Genomic DNA, 21,862 nt, shown 5'->3' with positions numbered 1-21,862 from the left:
GGAAGAGGGAACCTCCTATCGACGTGGCTCGGGGGTGACCTTGTGCATGGGAAAAACCGATTTTTCCGTTAGACATCCATCCGCTTTCCCCGTAATTTGTAAGAACGTGCAATAAACCTAAGGACTGTTTTAAATACCCGTTATAAACCGAAAATACTTACAGGATTAAAGGTTCCTGCAAGCTAATAAGATTCGGTTTATGGTCGGGCCTTAGGTAACATAAAGGCGATAATCTAATTCTAAAATGACAAATTTTCGGACGACGGAGAACGTCTCGGCTGACTTCAAAATTTTCGTGACGTCAGCTATTATGAAATGAAAATTTATGAAACTTTTGTATGAAATTACATGGCGCAATTGTTAATTATCGTTGAAAATCGTTTCTTTGGAAACTCAATAACCAGAGAAATTTATAGTTTCATATGGAACATTGTTCATTACCGAGTGATAAATTTCATCGCTACGTTTCACAATCTAATAATTGTTTTACTTTATTAGGTAAAAGGCGTTTTGAAGTATTTTAAATTCTTTATCGATAAAATTTCAGGCTTATCATTCAAGATGGACCGTGTTGAAGAAAACTATAAGTAGCTTGAATTTATAATGCACAGTGCTTTGGTGTTGCGAGACTTTACAGCAAAAATATGTCATGCGATAAAATTAAATTTTCCCACCATTTTAGAGACCAATAAATTTCCTACTGTACGTAGCGAACAATACTAACAAAGATATGTATCGCAAACGATCAGTTTCAATAATCATGAAATCAATCAATATGATGCCAAGTAGGAGACGGATTCTGTTTAACGACGTTAAAAATATTACACATATTTGAATGATAAAATATATAACACAGACGACAAAATATTAATATATATTATTCATATGATTGAAAATAAATACAAGAGCATCATGTAATTCGCTACAGAAATCTCATTTACGATATTACACGTAAACTAAATGTTGTTAAATATAAAAGAATGCTCCGACTTTTAAAATTGAATGATTTTCTCGATATTATAATTGTGTGATGCTTAAATAACATGACATAAATTATATTACGTAAATTTTTTACCAATAATTACCAAAGAACCACCGATAAAGCTCTGAGCTTCGATATATTAAATTGGAACATTGCATTTCTAATATCACGATTGGAATTTAATTTGACATATCTTTACGACGTTTATGAATTTACGACCTATTTGATGAGAATTAAATAAATTAAATTAACTTGAAATTGATCGATATCCACGAGGTGTTTCTCAACCTCTTACACCAAATTTATGACCGCTATTTTTTATTTATTATTCCTTATTCGTTATTTGCCGTTACTCATTTTCACGGGAATTTCACGTGCGAATGTCTCTTTCGAATTTGAAGAATCAGCTTACACTATGTTTAAGGGAGAAAGGGAGAAAGAAGGTGGCTTTGAACAAAATTTCGTCGTTGAACGGAACGAGATAAAGTTCTCTCTATCAGTTTAAGAATATCAAACTCCGCTGACCAAATTGCAACCAATTTATCATTAGACAATAGTAAATGTTCAATTTAGTCGATGTTTCGAAGGTGGGCCATGTACATGATTCACAATCGGTGAAATTCGATTGATTCGAAGTTTCGTAGCATATCTGAAAATAGAATCAGCTTAGAATTTCGTTCATTTCCGGGATGAGCTTTCCCCGTTACGAGTTGACAATCGACGCACTGAAATCAGTCGATACCCTGTTTCGATTAAAATAATAGGGGTGGTTAATTGATTATAACATTGAGTTAACACGTTAACAATACACCTCTTATTCCAACAACTGTTTCTTGTAGAATATAAATTTTAGAGATAACAATTAAGACGTCGACTGATAGCCAATAAATTAAGATCTGACTGAACGGATCAAAAAACGCAACGCAAGTGAAATACGGTGACGATGATACCGCGTAGGAAAACTAGTGATGGGTGTCTCTAAGGATACAGGATAAGCGGATTCGTTGATGACAATTTTCGTTAGCAAAGTGAGGGCAACGGCCATTGGTGCTAATTGGCTGAGAAAAAAAGTTGATGAATAAAGAAGGGTGCTAGCCGTCGCCGAAAGAAGGTCGCTCGCGGGAGACATCGTACGTCAGAAAAACCAGATTTCCTGTACTTTCCCGGAATTAACAATAACCCTAAGGACTGCCTCAACTTAAAACATACTTGGGTGGTCTTAAGGATCTTAACGGTAAAACATTTTAAAATTTATGTTGGGTCCTTAGGATTATTGAGGATATGCAATAAAGATATTTAGACATCTGGCGGCCATCTTGCCCGAGGAGCAATTTTATGTAGAAGGCCACGGGACGTAACAATTACTATCACGCTTAAGTGCGAGTTAAATGTATGCCTATCGTATTTCTCGACTAAATTTAATGAGAAAGACTAATTAGCCATCAATTTACCTGCCCTCCTTCGCGTACCATGACGTCGCTAGATGTTTCTTCGGGAATAAAGTCCGGTGGCACGACAACCGATAACATACCTGTCTGAAAAGATATAATATTACCTTGTATCAGTTAATTTTATTCATTTATTACGCTGCTGATATTCATTTTACTAACAGAAATCTTTAAAGCTCGAAGAAACAATCTTTTTTGTAAAAAAAGGCATCAATTATTAATATTGGTTTATGAAGGTCTTATCCAAAATATTTCATTTCATTCAATATCAAATATTGAGCGCATTAGTAATGCACAAACAAGCTTCGTGTTTCAGTGATAATAATACGTTACTGTTTCGGGGAAAAATCGGTAAAGCTGAAAATATAATGATGAATGTTTGTTATAAATACCGTATCTAGCCGATACAATTGTCAAATATTTTACGTCATGTGTCGATTAATTAATACACGAGCAAATGGAAAGTGGTGAGTTTTATGCGCATTAAAAGAAATGAAAAGTCACGAATGAACATATCTTTCTAACAAGACATTTTCCAATCGGAACAGGAATTCCCTTGGAGTTACACGATATTGGTAATTCCTCTCTTATCTCAATCAAGTTCGTCAAAGCAACAGATCTCTAGAATAAAAGATTTGAACGCATATCAATAAAATCCCCTGTATTTTCGACCAGTCGCGAAGAGAAGCGATAGCGAGGAAGCGCGTGAACGGGAGTTGTAAATTCCCGTTACGATTATAATAATCGACACCACGAACAGATCTATCCCCTTATTTCTTTTGGGATAATAGGGGTGACTGATGTGGTATAACACTACGATTAACGTGATATAATACTTATATTTCCAACAACTTATTACAATGAAGACTTACGCCTTTACGTGTGATATAAATGTCGTGGACGATTGTTTGACGGATGAAGACCCGATAGAGATACGTTGACTGATCTGTAGGTGAGATTAAGTACGAGTAGATATGTTGATGACTTGATGTCGGAGTATTGACTGAACTAATCTCGGAGAAACGATTGAGTAGACTTTCCTAGTGAAGAAATTGAGTTGACCTTCCTTTTGTTGTCGAAGAAGAAGTTGACTTTCCTGGTGTAACAGAAGAAGTAGTTGACTCTCCTGGTGTAGAAGGAGTAGAAGTTGACTCTCCTGGTGTAGAAGTTATCTCTCTTGGTGTAGAAGAAAGAAGTAGAAGTTGAGTTGACCCTCCTGATGTCGTAGAAGAAGTAGTTGACTCTCCTGGTGTAGAAGAAGTAGAAGTTGACTCTCCTGATGTAATAGAAGAAGTGAAGTCCGTACACGTGTTATTACGGAGGAAATTCCGGTGTGGGTGTGCCTTTTGAACTAAGAACACGGATTCGTGTTCATACTTTTCGTCAGGAAAGCGAGGGTAACTACCCGCGATGCCCATTGGTTATGAATGAAGAGAAGGAGGAAGCCTCGTACCGACGTGGCTCGTGGGTGACCTTGTTTATGGGAAGAACCTGCTTTTCCGTTAGACAAATTCCACTTCTTCCGTTAGGTAACTACCCGCTTTCCCCGTAATTTTTAAGAGCGCCTTATAAACCAAAGGACTTTTCTAAGAACCAGCCACAAACCGAAAGCAGGATTAGAAAATCCTTCAGGGCAAACAGATTAACTTAAAATACATGTGTTAAAACAATTAAGTTAAAAAGTTAAAATTTATGGTGGGTCCTTAGGTTTATTGAGGATCAGAATGACGGTACATGGATCGTAGGCTGCCAGGCAATGAAGGACGTCGCACGGACCATCTCACGCGACATAACATCCCCGATGAACTCGAAATTAAGCCCTTTCTTACTGAATCTCTACATTATATCCATGCGCATTACTCTTCGTGAGCGAGACTGAATAATGTAAGAACTCCTAAATCCCGACTGTATTTCACTTTCTTTAACCCTCATTGCAATAGAAGCTGGAGCAACATATTATGGGGTTGTAAAGCTGTGCTAGCAAGGGGCATACGAGCCACGCTCGACGCGATGACAACGCCAACGATGATGTTGGTGATGTTGTTAAGGGTATACCACCGAGAGGTATAATACGTAACAGTCGACCCATCGGGTGGTGTCGAACATTGTTGCGCTGGATAACAATCCTCGCATAAATTTTTTACCATCATATTTAAACTCAATAAGAAAAAAGTTCTGTCATCGATGATGGTTCAGTTCTCCTGTTGAGTGCCGAAGCGTGCAGACGTGTGTCTAGTGCTCTGTGAAGTTCATAAAAAAAAAAAAAAAACACGTGACGTTCATCCGTCGAAAGTGAATCGAAACAGACATAAACCAAGTGTTTCTTAACTTACTAGTGGAAATCCAACGTTCCTAATCTCTGACTCGAATCATAGCCTCTCGACTAGTTATTTCAAGCTGAATTAATTAGCTCGAAGATGGGCCCAGTATTTCGATCAGGCTCTCTTGAGCAAAACCATAACTGCACCGCTCTACCTCCTCCGTGGCAAGAGGACGATATATCCCTCCTTACAATCGACACTAAAAACACTAAAAAGTGTAAACTAGAAACAATTAAAACAAACGCAAACACTAGCCAAAACAGTCAACAAGCCGTGTAATCACCTACAATAGATACGCAATACTAGAATCCACAAACGACTCCATGGACGTTACGTAGCTGAAACACTAAGTAACCAACATACACAAAAAATCCCCCCCCCCCCACCTATATTCATTTGTGATTGCATCGACATTCAAACAATGGTAGAGTCCATTAAGAAAGATATAAACAAAGAAGATTACAAATTAAAAATAAATAATAACCAAGTTAAAATTTTAACTCAGACTAACTCAGACTCCTATAGAAAACTAACAAAGCTACTAAAAACCTTGAATGCAAACTACCACACTTATCAACCTAAACAAGAATACTGCCCTCCCAGACACTCCATCGCCAAAGAAGACTTTGATAACTTCCTGGATGCTCTGGGCAATCGATTCATAGCTGGAGGAGACTATAGCGCCAAACATATCCAATGGGGCAGCAGACTTACCATAGTAAGAGGCAAAAATCTCTTGAATAGCATAAACACCAACAGTGTCAACTACCTCACCACATATGAATCCACATATTGGCCCACTGGCACCGACAAAATAACTGATTTACTTGACTTTTTTATAACTAAAAATATCTCGCCTAGATATGTCCAAATCAACTCCTCGGCAGAACTCTCTACAGAACATTCCCCCGTTATAGCAACAATTATCTCAACAATTATCGAAAATCCACCTAATGGCTTTATTCATAGCCAACTCACCAACTGGCAGCTCTTTAGAGAAGTCTTTAATCATTCAACATCAGCCTTAATTTCCCTAAAAACAAATGAAGATATCGAAACAGCCACGGAATACTTAAACAACAGCATGATAAACGCTCTCCGCTCCTCCAGACCTACTAAGACTTCTATCAACAAACATGAATACCCCCATTACATATTTAACAAAAATCGCAGAAAAACGTAGGCTTAGAAGAATATGGCAGATCCATAGAACACCTGAGGACAAACGCAAACTAAATAACGCGACTAGGAATCTAACCAAAATCATTAAAAATTATAAAAACGACTGTTTCCAAAAATATCTCGCCAATCTGTCTCCCACAGCTGACTCCAACTACTCACTATGTAAGGCTTCCAGGAAACTCACGCGTCCCCGGCAAATAATCCCTCCTATCCGCAGTCCGCAAGGTGGCTAAGCGCGTAGCCCTATAGAAGAAGCCAACCTGTTTGCTGATCACCTATCAAACGTATTTAAACCTCACTCCTCCAAAACTGCCGCGGAAATAACCGAATACCTGCACTTTCCCTTCCAAATGTCTCCTCCTATTGAACCCTTCACTTCTGTAGAAGTTACAGAATTAATCCGTGGCCTGAATACCAGAAAAGCATCGGGGCATGACCAAATATGTAATAAAGCAATCAAGGAACTTTCCATAAAAGGGATTGCACTCATCACATCTACTTTTAACGCAATTCTTCGCCTTGAATACTATCTTGAGTCCGGGAAAATATCACTGATTACTCTCATCCCTAAACCCAGTAAACCAATACACGAAACTAGCTCCTATCACCCAATTAATCTTCTACCTTCTTTGTCAAAACTATTCGAGAAGATGTAACGAATCGACTCCTTCCACCCTTAGAGGATTTGAAAACACTCCCAGATCATCAATTCAGTTTTTGGAAGCAACATTCTGCAATCGAGCAAATCCATCGCATAACACATAATGTCAGCCAAAACTTAGAAAAGAAAAAATATTGCTCAGCGGTATTCCTAGACATTCAACAGGCATTCGACAAAGTAAGCGCTTCAAATCAAACTTAAAAAAATCCTACCACACACCTACTACTCCATCCTAAAGTCCTACCTAACCAATCGACAATTGATAGTTAAATACTTAGACGCCACTTCCACAATATTCCCAATAGAATCTGGCATACCCCAAGGTAGTGTCCTCGGACCCCTGCTGTACTCCATCTACACTGGCGATTTACCAATATCAACAGAGATAACAATAGCAACATTTTTTGACGACACAGCGCTATTAGCTGCCCACGCAGACCCGATAATTGCTTCATCAACTCTCCAGCGATGTCTCGACTCTATGAAAAAGTGGTTTCATATATGGGGCTTCACAATTAATGAAAAAAATCCACTCACGTAACTTTCACGCTCCGAAAACAAACCTGCCTCCAAGTCACCATCAATAATACAACAATTCCTAACAAGGACACAGTCAGATACCTGGGCACGACCCTGGACAGGAGATTAACTTGGAAAAATCACATCACAGACAAAACGAAGTAACTCAAGGGCAAACTCAAGAAATTCTATTGGCTCACTGGCCGACGCTCCAACCTAAGCACACAGAACAAAATTAGCCTCTACAAGACCGTAATAAAACCTGTCTGGACCTACGGAATCCAACTATGGGGAACAGCAAGTAACTCCAACATTGAAATACTTCAACACTTCCAATCGAAAACGCTAAGATCCCTAATTGATGCACCTTGGTATGTAACCAATGAAACAATACACCGCGAGCTCAAGATACCCACAGTCAAAGAGGAAATAGCAAAATACAGCGACAGATATAGCAAAAGAGTCAACAAACACCGAAATCCCCTAATCACTGGACTACTTGATACGTCGGACCAGATCCGCAGGCTGAAGAGGCACTACCCGCTAGACCTAAACGCTAGATTTAATTAGATATTTATATTAAGTAATATTTACTTATTTATAACACTTACTTATAAATTATACTTATCTATAATAATTATTAACTTATTATAAATAATTAGCTACGCTACGCCAGGAAAAATTACTGAAAATTCTCAATGCGAGAATTGATTGCAATTATTAATAAATAAAAAAAAAGAAAGTTCGAAGGGATTTCCACTGATTGACTAAAGCCCTTTTTTCTACTTACCACTATTGGCACGTAAGTCGCCAAGTAACACGACTAAACCGTGCGCAACGTTGAACAAAGCACAGCTCCATTATTTTTAATGGAACCACATATTTTTTAATACATTAATCAATCTGTTATGGCATTTCTTATAACAAATTAGTAACCTACTTATGTCGAAAAGCTATTATAGTATTGAAAACAAAATTTTAATAAAGAAAATAATTAAATTTTTTGTTTCTGTCAAATATTAACAACTAAGCATATGTGTAGGATATGTAGTATCGTAAATATAATATTGATGATTTATTTACAATAAATGGACTGTACAGATGTTGATTAAACGGAAGACAGATGGTTGTTTAATATGAACTAATCGCAATAATGGACTATAATTTAGGCAACTCAATAGTTAATTTGTTGAGGTGTTCTGGTATTATTACGGTAAAAGCTCGGTGTGGGTGTGTCCTTTGAACTAACAACGTGGATTCGTTATTCACACTTTCCGTTAGGAAAAGTGAGGGTAACGACCCGCGATGTCAATTGGTTATAGCACACGTTAATAAATGAAAATAGGAGGAGGAAGCCTTCTACCAATGTGACTCGTAGGTGACACTGTTCATGGGGAAAAGCAGCTTTTCCGTTAGGTAAATATCCACTTTTCCACCGTAATTTGTACGAACGTATAATAAATCTAAGAACTGTTCCAAGGACCATCCATAAACCAATAACACTTACAGGATTAATAAACTGAAAGTTTAAGTTTATGGTGGGTCTTTGAGGTTATTGAGGGTACGCGGTGAGGACCTGCACACATCTGGCCTCAGATGTGCATTGACGTCACACTAGCAACACTATCTCGACAACGCAACTCGCACTCTCTGACTTCTCGATTCACACTCTCTGCCTTCTCCACTGACACTGATTGTTTCAGCATCCCTTTGTCTTCCACGTGTTCCGCAACCACTCGTGGCCAGGGTCACATAGGCCTTTTCTACGAAACTATTCAATTGAAGGACCGACGACACATTGATGGGTCCGACGGCGCTTCGGCTCTCGCGACACTGTTTATGGTTTACCCGATATCTCTTAGGCCTTTTGTCCACGATACCACAGTTATGACAGACAATTTTTCATAATTATAATATTAAATGACTTGCATACATATATGTGTATATATATGTTGGATGAGTAGGTTGTGGGCGTCAAATGAATCTTCACCGGAATTAGCCATTGATGCGGTACAACACAGGTGTAGTTTATTGCAATAATGGGATTTTTACAGTTCTGAGAATTAATCACGGCGATCAGGCACTCGCGACACTAGTGACAATGGCCTCAGGTTCAATCACGAATCCGTGGTCAACGGGATGATAGATAAACGTTCTCACAAAATCTAAGTCTGACTCTTTGTTAGCAAAACGTGAAATAATCACTGATCGTAAAGACGTTACTCTTTTGTCGACGAGATCACGAGAGAGAATGACTTTCCGTCCCGATGATGCCACAAAGGAAAACTGTGATGGGATGTGTCTAAGAACACGAGATCATCGGAAGTAAGGGAAATTGACGTTGCTGCTAATTGGTCAATCTTCGTATCGGTGGTTAGAAAAAGATATTAGCGGCCCTCGAGGGAAAGTTGCTAGTGGGAGACGTCGTTCGTTGAAAAAATAGATCTCCCCTATCTTCCCGTAGTTGGGACAACGACTGTTTGTCTGTTTGAAGGACTTTAGGCAACTAGATCTTAGTGTTTATAACGGCCCTCGGGCAAGCTGATCACGTACTGTGGAGACGCCTCACTTACTGCCCGAGCAGTCGAGCTATGCAGACGTGGAAACTAGTGCCTCCGTAAGTGCCACAAGACTGAAAGAAGGGACGTGCAACAGAACCAATCGATGATGGAAAACATTCAAAAGATACCAACAATAAGAATACTAAACAAAGGAGAAACATACGCTATAAACAGAGCCCAAATAAACCAACAAGTGAAGTACAGAACTGCTCAAATACAAACGAAATAGAGATGGAAATCATACAAAAAGACGACGAAAAGAACAACATCAACAAGGATCTACCACAACATAACGAAAGCTGGAAGACTGTAGCTCCCAGCAAAAAAAGAAAAATAAATACAAACACAAATGTTAGGAGGACTACAGAAACAGAAAGACAACAATGGCTACAAGAAATTCCCACACAAAACTCCTTCAGCTCACTGACAGAAGAGATGGACACAGACCCTACAGAAAAACCAAGAACACACGCCCCCAAGCCACCACCAATCTACATAGACGCTAAAATAATAGACCCCCTTATTGATCTGCCAAACAGCACGGCAGGAAAAGAAAACTACACCATTAAACAGCTCAAACTGGATCAAGTAAAAGTACAAACTAATACCCCAGAAACCTATAGGAAAGTGACAAAAGCGTTAAAGGGAAAAAACGCTGGGTATCATATTTACCATCCAAAATCTGACAAAAGCTACAAAGCAGTAGTCAGAGGTTTACACCCTAAAACAAATACAAACAAAATATGCGAGGAATTGGCCAAGATCGGACACCAGGTAAGAACGATCAACAATATAACCAGATTTGATACTAAACAACCATTACCGCTATTTTTAATAGAGCTTGAACCTAAAAGTAACAACAAAGAAATATTTGAAACTAAAAAAATCAAACACAATAATCACAGTCGAGCCACCCAGACATAAAAAAGACATACCACAATGCATGCGGTGTCAATAATATGGACACACAAAAAACTACTGCAACAGAAACCCGGCGTGTGTCAAATGCGCAGGAAAGCACCTAACAGTGAACTACCCACACACGGAAAAAATAAATGACGCAAAATGTCACAATTGCGGTGGAAATCACCCAGCCAGCTACAAAGGCTGCATAGTCAGAAAACAACTACAAAGCAAACTTTTCCCGCCGATTCGAAACAGGACACACAACAATTTCCACACGCAACAGGACAACACAGAATCTATGTCAACACCAAATACACAGCATGTAATGAACAATAACCAGATTAACACCAACACCGTTAGAAGCCGAAGCTACGCACAAGTAGTCAACTGGTCGTCACCCTTAGGCAATCAAGAACAGAACAACCACAGCAACGACACTACAGAAATCAAAGAGTTAATAAAACATTCCATAAAAAACACCGAAATACTTACAAACATGATAAGCGAACGAAACGAACTCCTCAGGCAGCAAACACAGCAAATAACAGGCATGCTACAATTACTTACTAACATAATGAGCAAAAAATAAAAATAGACACGCTTAAAATAACAGCCTGGAACTCTAACGGCCTACAACAAAGGGCCCCAGAAACTAAAACATTCCTGTATAGCAATAATATCGATATACTACTTGTTTCAGAAACACACCTCACAATAAAAAGCTATATAAAAATACCGTACTACACCATATATGACACAAAGCATCCCTCAGGGAAAGCACACGGAGGGACGGCAGTAGTAATAAAAAACGACATTAAACATCACCTACACAGCCAGGTTAGTAAGGAACATATACAAGTAACCACCGTTACTGTACAAACTAGCAGCAACCAACTGCAGTTGTCAGCAGTATACTTACCGCCGCGACACAAAATTACATCGCAAATGTGGAAAGAGTATTTTCGACACTTAGGTGACAAGTATATTGCAGCTGGAGACTATAACTCAAAGCACACACTATGGGGATCAAGAATCACCACACCTCGAGGCAGAACCTTGGAAAAATACATTAGAAATAATAACCTCAATATATTATCCACAGGAAGACCGACATACTGCCCGACAGACCTGAGCAAAGTACCTGACCTACTAGATTTCGCAGTTACAAAGGGACTAAACGCAAATAAACTAAACATAGCACCCAGCCTCGAACTTACCTCCGACCATACTCCCATAATAATTACATACAGAAACAAACCAATACGTTACAGCAGCACAGAGACACTATGCAATAAAACCACCAAATGGCAAACATTTAAAGAAATAATTGAGAGCAAAATCAGCTGCAACATCCCATTGAAAATACTTGAACACATTGAACAAGCAGTAACAACATTCACAAAAACTATCCGGGAAGCAGCATGGGCAACCACTATACCTGAAACAACCAACAGACAAACAAACCAAAAGACAAACAAAGACAGTTCCAGTAGACATCCCCGAAAAAATTAGAGCAAAAAGAAAAGCGAAAGCAAAATGGTAAAAACACAGAACAAAAGAAAACAAAAAACATCTAAACAAACTCGTAAAAGAAATAAAAAACAAAATAAAAGAGCACAACAACAACGAGCTCACAAAGTTTATGAAGTCACTATCTGCACACGAGAACTACAACTACTCCCTATGGAAAGCCACAAAAAAAAAAAAAACAAAGAAGACAATAAAAATGGTACCAGCCACCAGAAGAGCAGATAACACATGGGCAAGAAGCAACGGAGAGCAAGCTGAAGAATTTTCCAACCACCTATGCAACACATTTACCCCACATAATATCAACAACAGCAACCACAATAGTCATACGGACGAGGATGCGCTAACTACTAGTACACCAACTGACAAACACTACACCATACGCAAAGCAACAGCACAAGAAATCAGAAACATAATTGAGAAAACAAAAAATAATAAAGCACCAGAAATCGACCTAATTAACGGCAAAATCTTGAAAAACCTTCCGCCAAAAGCGATAAGACATTTGTCAATAATAGACAATAATAGTTAACGCAATACTAAGAATACAATACTTTCCAAAAACTTGGAAATTGGCACAAATCATAATGATACCCAAACCAGGCAAGGACCCACATGAAACCAAATTCTACCGACCAATCTCATTACTTCCGGTGTTCTCTAAGATACTAGAGAAAGTAATTTACGACCGCATAAAACCTATAGTAGAGAAGAATCAACTAATACCGGATCACCAATTCGGATTCAGAAACAAACACTCCACAAGAGAACAAATGCACAGACTCGTCAATGAAATCTTACAGGCGCTGGAAACAAAACAATATTGCACGGCACTCGTTATGGACATCGAAAGAGCATTCGATAAAATAAACCACACTAGCCTACTTCAATCAATCAGGAAACAGTTCCCGGAGCAGATATACCAATTAATCAAATCATACTTACGCAGCAGAACCTTCATAGTAAAAATCAAAGACACATACTCTGAAGTTAAAGAAATCAAGGCAGGAGTTCCGCAAGGAAGCGTCCTAGGTCCAATTTTATACACATTATACACGGCCGACATAACAACAACTAACAATAGCAAAATACTGACCTTCGCGGGCGACACAGCGGTACTAGTCAGGCACACTAACCCTGTAACAGCAGTCACATTACTACAAGAACATATCACAAAAATAGAAAAGTGGCTTCAAGCAAGACAAATTAAAGCAAACCCCGATAAATGCAAACACATTACATTCACACTGCGAAAACAGAAACCACCAAACATTGTATTAAACGGCACACACATAATACAGACTAGGCAAGTCAAATACCTAGGACTCCACTTAGATACACGACTCACATGGAAACAGCGTATTAAAGCAACAATAGACAAAATACAGATGGCAAGGAGACAAATGTACTGGCTAGCAAGTCGAAAATCCAAATTAAGCATAGAAAACAAACTAAAAATACATAAAATGGTCATAAAACCAATCTGGACATACGGAATAGCATTATGGGGAACAGCAGCAATGAGCCATGTAACCAAAATAGAGGCAATGCAATCTAAAATACTCAAAACAATAACAAACGCGCCATGGTGCGTAAGAAACGAGGACATTCGGAAAGACATGGGAATACCAACGGTTAAGGAGGAGATTAACAGAAGTGCAAGAAGGTACAGGGAAAGAATAGCAACGCACCCGAACCGGCTGGCAACGGAAACGGTCGGCGCAACAAACATAAAATGAAGACTAAAAAGGAAACACCCAACAGATCTCACAAAGGACATAACCTAACATACAAACACTCACCACACCAAAGAAATAAAACAATCAAATTCGAAGATGGTATCCCACTGGGGGTAGCCATCCACATGTTATATTACTATATCACTAAGCTACAATATTTTACCAAATTGTCAAATGTAAATAAATAAATAAAAAAAAAACTTTCTGAACGAAGGCTATCCTCGACGAATCCGATGATCTCGTGTTCTTAGACACACCCCATCATAGTTTTCCTCTGCAGAATCATCGCTACGGAAAGTCATTCTCTCGTGAGGTCGTATTAGCGAGTTACTTAGCGTCTGTACGCTCGGTGGATATTCCACGTTTTAACAAAGAGTTAGTTTAGTTATACTTCCATCGTAGCCACGCAAGTCGAGTACGATTTGGGCTTTGGAAGAAAGCGCATCCTGTTATCCCGCTGATCGCGGATTTGTTATTGAACCTAGGATCATTGTCACTAGATTCTCGAGTATCTAATTACCACGGTTACTTGCCAAATTCTGTAATAATCGTATTTGCACTAGTCAATGTCTTCTCTATTGCATAACGACAATGTGTAATCTAAATGAAGATTCGTTTCACGCCCCTAACCCTAATTCTAATGTTACTCCGGCATCAGAAGTGGGATCAGTGCCGGCTATAACAGTGCAAGAGGTTACGACCATCGTGCACGAGTTAATTCAGTGTGGAACCTAACAATTTTCCGCCACCGCGTTTTAACCCTAAAACCGTTGGCTCCGACTCCGCTGCTTGATCCGTAGCTGTCAATCCGATTATGGAGGAAAATCCTTTACAAACCAGTGCCCTGAATATAATTTCAATAACAAGTGTCGAATCGACTTACGTAGTGATCAACTTGTGGATCAAGTCATCCGGGTGAGTCGTTTCCATTTTACCCCGATTTTAGAACCGAGTGTTCACTAATTAAAGAATCCGTAGTCTTGAGATTTTCTGGCAAAAGAACGATTGATATAGTAGTAATGCGAGGAATAAGAAATATTTGTATTAAACGTACATCTCAAATCTTGTCCGTTGCTGATGTTAGTGGTTTTACATTAGAGATACATTTTTCATGTTCTCGCTGATAGTTATTTAAAATATGATTTATATGATTAAATTTTAATTATTAAATTTTGAATATGATTAAAAATTTTAAGCCAACGTTTTGACGTAATATTACATAAAATAGCCTCGCTATGTGCAAAACAAAAATAATTCATGCCTGTAATAAAACCGCTGAAAACGAGATCGATGTTAATGAAGTTGACAATGAGGTGCGTGGTAGTGATAAAAGTCGATTAACCTTTCTTTTCAAAAATTCAGAGATTCATCCGATACGCATTTCCTACGTACTCGCTTAAATACAGGCCAGTTAGAAATACAATTAGTTGATCCTAACATCGCCGTACAAAGGAGTCCTAATAGACTTCGCGAGGAAGAACGGAGAATAGTACGTGAGAGAATAAGCTAATTAATTAGAGCAAAATATCATAAGGCCTAGTAATTCATCGTTCGTGAGCCCTATGTTACTCGTGATGACGAACGATGGTTCAGATAGATGATTTGTAGATTTTCGAGAACTAGATAAAAATGCAGTCGCGGATCGGTATCTCTTACCTCTTATTGCGGATCAAATTGCGAGATTGCAAAAGCAAAATATTTTATTAGTCTGGACATGGCCAGCAGGTTTCGCCAAATCCCTATTTATCCTAATTATACAGCATTGGTTTCCCTCGATGGACAATTTGGACAATAAGTTGTTGTTTTCTTCAAAATTCTTTTGTGCCTTTGTTCGGTCTAGTGGACGTCTTTTGTTTGCATGGCATGGTTGCGTGCGCGTCTAGTGTTTCTTCCGGAATCGTTTTTCCGAACGGCGATATTATGCTGACTCCGTCGAAAACAAGGATTTTTGCATTTTCAGGCAACCCTAATAATTTTGCAACTAATACTTGTCTACATATTCTAATATTTATGTTCTTCCTTCTTGCAATTTTGTAAACCATCAAAGCGTTTACAACGGAAATCCCTAGAAGGAGTTGCATGCCAAATTTTTACAAGGGGAGTTTATTGAGTCCAGAAAATACAGATTTTAAGTACATTATTCACAATTGTTGGAATACAACGATATCAGTCGCATGCGGATAGAGTGTTTGATCGTACAGATTCTTCCATTCGTTGCCCAGCGCCATCCCCACTAACGTACGTTCGTTAGATGTACCGCGGCGGCTGGCGCGTGCATGCTCTTCCGAGAACTCGGCGGAAGAAACGTAAGGATATGGATGGAACATTGGGCACGTCGGTGTCGCGCCTTGACAGCGTAGCGCTTTGTATCGAGAAGCTGCTAGAAAGTTCCGTGGCACGTGACGTTACACAGACATCTACTCAGGTCACACTCATTATAGAGAGTGGGGGTTCAAAATCTTTACAAGCGCCACAGGTCACTAAGGCAGTCAGTCTGTGAATAACTAGCCAACTGTCTACATTCCAGAACGCACATTTATAACTCTCGAAATAATTGTTTAATAAATATCACATTATATTATTTCAACATAAACATTGTGTCTTCCACAGAATATTAATCCTAATTCCAAGATTAAATTCTAACAACAATAAACATGAATTTTTGTAATGGTATGTGAGGTAAAGGTACCGATACGCGGCGATAGGACGTAGCCATGCTGTATTATGTGTCGGCGCTTTACATTTTTTGTTGTATGATGCAGTTTTTGGATTTAAGCCTCTGGGGAGCGGAGCTTTTTTTTATTTTTTTTTCTGTCCTGAAAAACTTGGTCGCAAAACAGGACGCTTCAGTAGTTTGCTTTTTGGGTGCTGTGTAACTTTGGGGAGGGGTGGGATGAGAGGGATGGGGCGGGGGGGCGGGGGGGTGTCAAATAGGATTATTTACAAATATTTACAAATATTTACAAATATTTACAATATTTACATTTTACACCTGTGTTATGCGGTGTCAGAATTGAGTTCTGTCAGTTGCATGCCAAGTCTTCTGTACCACTTGATTCCTTTTATAATTGTGGTGGCATAAGAAACCATTTGGTCGGAGTGATCTGTGCCACACTTACCTTCATTGTATTCAACAACGGCTGGTGGTTTTGATGTTGCGAACAAACAAAACGAGAGATCATTCTTGAGATTCCTTTGAAAACACGTGTGGCAGCCAGGGTGCCATTCGTACGTTGTTATTTATTGAGATGATGTTCTAATTATTGCCTACTCCATAGATCAAGCTCTAGGAAGATTGTATACCATATTAAAGACCCTTGTAAATGCCGGATTTTCTTCTAATTTTTTTAAATGCTCTTTCCTAAACATATCGGTACTCTATTTGGGACATGTAATTCATAACGGAGAAGTTCGCCCCAACCCGGGTAAAATACAAACCTTGAGTTCTTTTCCTGACCAACGACCGTCACACAGAATAGACAGCTCATAGGTTTAGTTTCTTACTTCCGAAAATTCGTCTCTAAGTTTTCACAGGTAATGAAACCTCTATGCACACCTACTTTCGGTAACAAAAACATAACTTGGACAGATAAACGCGAAAAGATGAGGCAAAAGGTAATTTCTGTCCTGACTGATACTCTGGTGTTAAAGATATTTGACCCTAATTATCCGATAGGATTATATACTGACGCTAGTTCGGATGTATATGGGGTTACTTTAATGCATAAGGTCGAAGGTAAAAACAGGGTAGTGGAATATTACAGCAAAAGAACTAGCCCTGCGGAATCTAGGTATCATTTATATGAACTAGAAACGATAGCAGTTGTTAAACGCTGTTGAACATTTTCGCCACTATCTACATGGACGAGAATTTCTTGTTGTTACTGATTGTAATTCCTTGAAGGCATCTAGTCATGGGGCGAATTTAAATGACAGGCTTTACAGGCGGTGGGCTTACTTACAAAATTTTACTTTTGACATTATGTATCAAGAAGGTAAACGAAAGACCCACGTAAATTTCTTCTCGCGAAACCCCGTAGACTTGGATCACCGTACGATCAACGAAGTCGTAGAGAAGGAAATTAATCTGACCGAAACCTCCGAAGATTGGCTACCAGTGGAACGACGTCGTGACCCTCAAATTTCTGACATCGTCAATAAATTGCAAAACGAGAAGCTCACGGTAGATATCGCGAATACGTATGAGTTACGGTCCGGTACCCTTCATCGTAAAATACAGAGAAAAGGCAGAACTCTCTGCTTGCCCATTGTCCCAAGAGGTTTTAGGTGGTCCGTTATTAACCATGTGCACCAGTCCATTATGCACTTAGGTTGGGATAAAACGCTTGAGAAACTGTACGTGTATTACTGTTTCGAAGGAATGGCGAAAATATGTTCGTAAATTCGTAGAGAACTGTCATGCTTGTCGAGTTTCGAAGGCTAGTTCAGGTAAAGTACAAGCTGAACTACATCCCATACCTAAGACCAGCATACCCTGGCATACGGTACACATGGATATAACGGGCAAATTAAGCGGTAAGAGTGACTCGAAGGAGTATATCATTGTTTTGGTCGACGCTTTTACAAAATTTGTATACCTGTATCATACCCGTAAATTAGATTCCTTTAACACCATTACAGCACTTAAGTCCGCTATATTTTTATTCGGCAATCCCTGCCGGGTAATGGCGGACCAAGGAAGATGTTTTACGGATAAAGATTTCCCAAATTTCTGCCAGAATAGACACATTAGACTTCACTTAATAGCAACCGGAGCGAGTAGGGCCAATGGACAGGTAGAGCGTATTATGAGTACGCTGAAGAATATGTTAACGACGGTGGAAACGACCGGGCGATCTTGGCAAGACGAGATTGGCGAGATACAACTAGCTTTGAATTTCACCACGAATCGTGTAACCAAATCAAGTCCTCTGGAATTATTAATTGGGAAGGCAGCAAGGCCCTACGGCTTATCGTTGCCTGATAATATTGAGGAAAAGGAAGTAGACATCTCCAATGTAAGGCAACAGGCGATACAGAACACAGAGACTTGCGCCAGTTATGATAAAGACAGGTTTGACAAAACGAAAGCGAAGATAGTTAGGTTCAATCTCGGAGACTTTGTGTTACGTAAGAACGAGGAAAGAAACCAAACGAAGCTAGATCCGAAATTCAAGGGTCCATTCATGATAAAACGCTTGAGAAACTGTACGTGTATTACTGGTTCGAAGGAATGGCGAAAATATGTTCGTAAATTCGTAGAGAACTGTCATGCTTGTCGAGTTTCGAAGGCTAGTTCAGGTAAAATACAAGCTGAATTACATCCTATACCTAAGACCAGCATACCCTGGCATACAGTTCACATGGACATAACGGGCAAACTAAGCGGTAAAAGTGATTCGAAAGAATATGTCATTGTTTTGGTCGACGTCTTCACTAAATTCGTATATCTGCATCATACTCGTATAATAGATCCCCTTAGTATCGTTAAAACACTTAAGTATGCTATATTTTTATTCGGGAGTCCTCGCTGGATAATAGCGGACCAGGGAAGATGTTTTACGGGCAAAGAATTTCAAGATTTTTGTCAAGATAGACACATTGAACTCCACTTAATGGCAACCGGTGCTAGTAGGACCAATGGACAGGTAGAGCGTATTATGGGTGCTCTAAAAAAAATATGTTCACAACAATAGAAATGACCGGGCGGTCTTGGCAAGACGCGATTGGGGAAATACAACTGACTTTAAATTGCACCACCAACCGCGTGACTAAGTCGAGCCCATTGAAACTGTTAATCGGTAAAACAGCAAGACCCTACGGCTTGTCCCTACCCGACAATATCGAAGAAGGAGAAGTAGGCACCTCTGATGTAAGACAGCAAGCAATAAAGAATATAGAGACTAGCGCTAAGTATGATAAAGATAGATTCGACAAAACTAAAGCTAAAGTAGTTAGGTTTAACCTTGGTGATTTTGAATGAGGAAAGAAACCAAAGTAAATTAGATCCGAAATTTAAGGGTCCATTTGTAATAGCAGGATTTTGGAGGGAGACAGATATATTCTAAAAACGTTAGACGGCAATGTTACGAAGCTGAAGCGGTCGTGTATTCGCACGCACTGCCAGCGGCGATGTTACGAATTTAAATCAGTCATATATTCGCACGTACTACCAGTTGTCACTGGTAGTATTATATTGTCATATAATAAAACTCTGTGCGGTCGTGCAATCTAGAAAATCGAGATTCATCTGGGTACAAAATCGCAAATAGTTCATCATGCCATTACGATCCGACTGATAAATCACAGAATGCAACTACCACTTTGAATACAAATTATAATGCTACAAATTCTTGTTCTCTTTTATTTTTCTATTGTCAAACCTCTGAACGAAATTTCGTTGTTGAAGTGGACCCTTGACTTATTTGGAACAGTTAGTTGAACGGTAAATAATATCAGTTACGTCGAGTCTAATGTTGGAAAAACACAATATTTTAGTTACGCACGAGGACGTGTGATTGTCAGGATGGCCGTGTCGGAGATGAAAGGACATCGAAGCCTCCCCTTTGGAATTTCGGGAAAATTCCCTAACACCGTAATCTAGATTCTATCATAGGCGTAATTAAACAATTGTCGTTTTTCGATCCGATTGTATTTGTTCGAGATTTGTGATAATAAGCTTAGGCTCGAGGCGACAGCCAGTCGCCGAACGTAGCCGCGGTCACGGGATGAACGCTTTGCCTAACAAAGGTATGGAGTAATTCTATAGCTCTCCTTAAAAGAAATATTTGTAGCGGCAGGCGACGGTAAACATTCTAACGGTTTCTGTCCCGTGGCTCGCCACACGCAGATCCTATTCTTCGGACAAGACGATCACGAGATGCCGACGCATCTCCACCAGCTAGCCTGAGGGCCGTTATAAACATTAAGATCTAGTTACCTAAAGTCCTTCAAACAAACAAACAGTCTTTGTCGCAACTACGGAAAGACAGGGGAGATCTATTTTTCAACGAACGAAGTTTCCCGCTAGCAACTTTCCCTCAAGGGCAGCTAGCATCCTTTTCTAGCCACCGACATGGAAATTGACCAATTAACAGCAACGTCAATTTCCCTCACATTGCGAACGAAGGCTTTTCTTGACGAATCCGATGATGTCGTGTCCTTAGACACACCCCATTTTAGTTTTTCTTCTGCAGCATCATCGTGACGGAAAGTCATTCTCTTGTGAGGCCTTATTAGCGAGTTACATAACGTTTTTACGCTCGGTGAATATTTTACATTTTAACAAAGAGCTAGTTCAGTAATACTTGTACCGTAGAAAGTCTGGATTCGATCTGAAATGTTGGAAAATTAGGTCTCAAAAGAGAATCTTGACTCTATCTAGAACTATATCATACTTTGTCGAGGTGAAATGACCATACGAGGGGAAGCTATAGGGTAGAGAAAGGGGTCGTACAATTTGTACAGCAGCGTGTATGTTGGTGCAGCCATGCTTTGAAACCAAAAGGTACAGCTTCCTTGTGGGACTTCGAAAGAATGAACAGTGACGTTTGTCTGGTACAGAAAATATCTCGATAAGTACTCTATTTTTCTCGTGCTCGGACCTTGAAAAACACTCCATTTTCCTTAAATTTACAGCACAATTGAGATGGAAAACAGTGACGTAATAAACAATGAAAGGGAACCATAAAGAGTAATATGCACCGTTAAGATCGATATGCGGTTCAATTTTATTTTTGAAAACTTCCGTGTTTCCACGACTAGCAAACACGAAAGCAGCCAAGTTTAACGAAGAAAAATAATCCAGCAGATTTTACTGTCATAAGCATCTCCAACGGAAAATGTAGAAAAGAAAAGTTTTGTAACAACAATTGGTTAAGGGGAAATTGGAGATCTTGGAATATTTATAAACTAACAAAAGGTTTTATTACAAAAATGTCTATATCAAGAAAACTCGCGCTATTTTAAACAATATGTTATTATTTTAACAAATTCGTATAGTTTATAGTGCCT

The 21,862-nt window shown here is 39.2% G+C and overlaps 1 protein-coding gene across 1 annotated transcript in view; it reads right to left on the bottom strand.

Moving 5' to 3' along the window:
* Positions 1–21,862, bottom strand: part of LOC117216226 (lachesin-like) — a 65,199-nt gene that overhangs the window by 11,077 nt on the left and 32,260 nt on the right. The window contains exon 5 of the mRNA XM_033462804.1: positions 2,434–2,517. Coding sequence (XP_033318695.1) covers positions 2,434–2,517 — 84 coding nt within the window. The remainder of the gene's footprint in view (positions 1–2,433; positions 2,518–21,862) is intronic.

The sequence above is a fragment of the Bombus bifarius genome, unplaced genomic scaffold (genome assembly GCF_011952205.1).
Source record: "Bombus bifarius isolate JDL3187 unplaced genomic scaffold, Bbif_JDL3187 scf7180000010252, whole genome shotgun sequence".
In the NCBI taxonomy this organism is placed as follows: Eukaryota; Metazoa; Arthropoda; class Insecta; order Hymenoptera; family Apidae; genus Bombus; species Bombus bifarius.
This window is presented reverse-complemented; position numbering and strand designations above follow the sequence as displayed.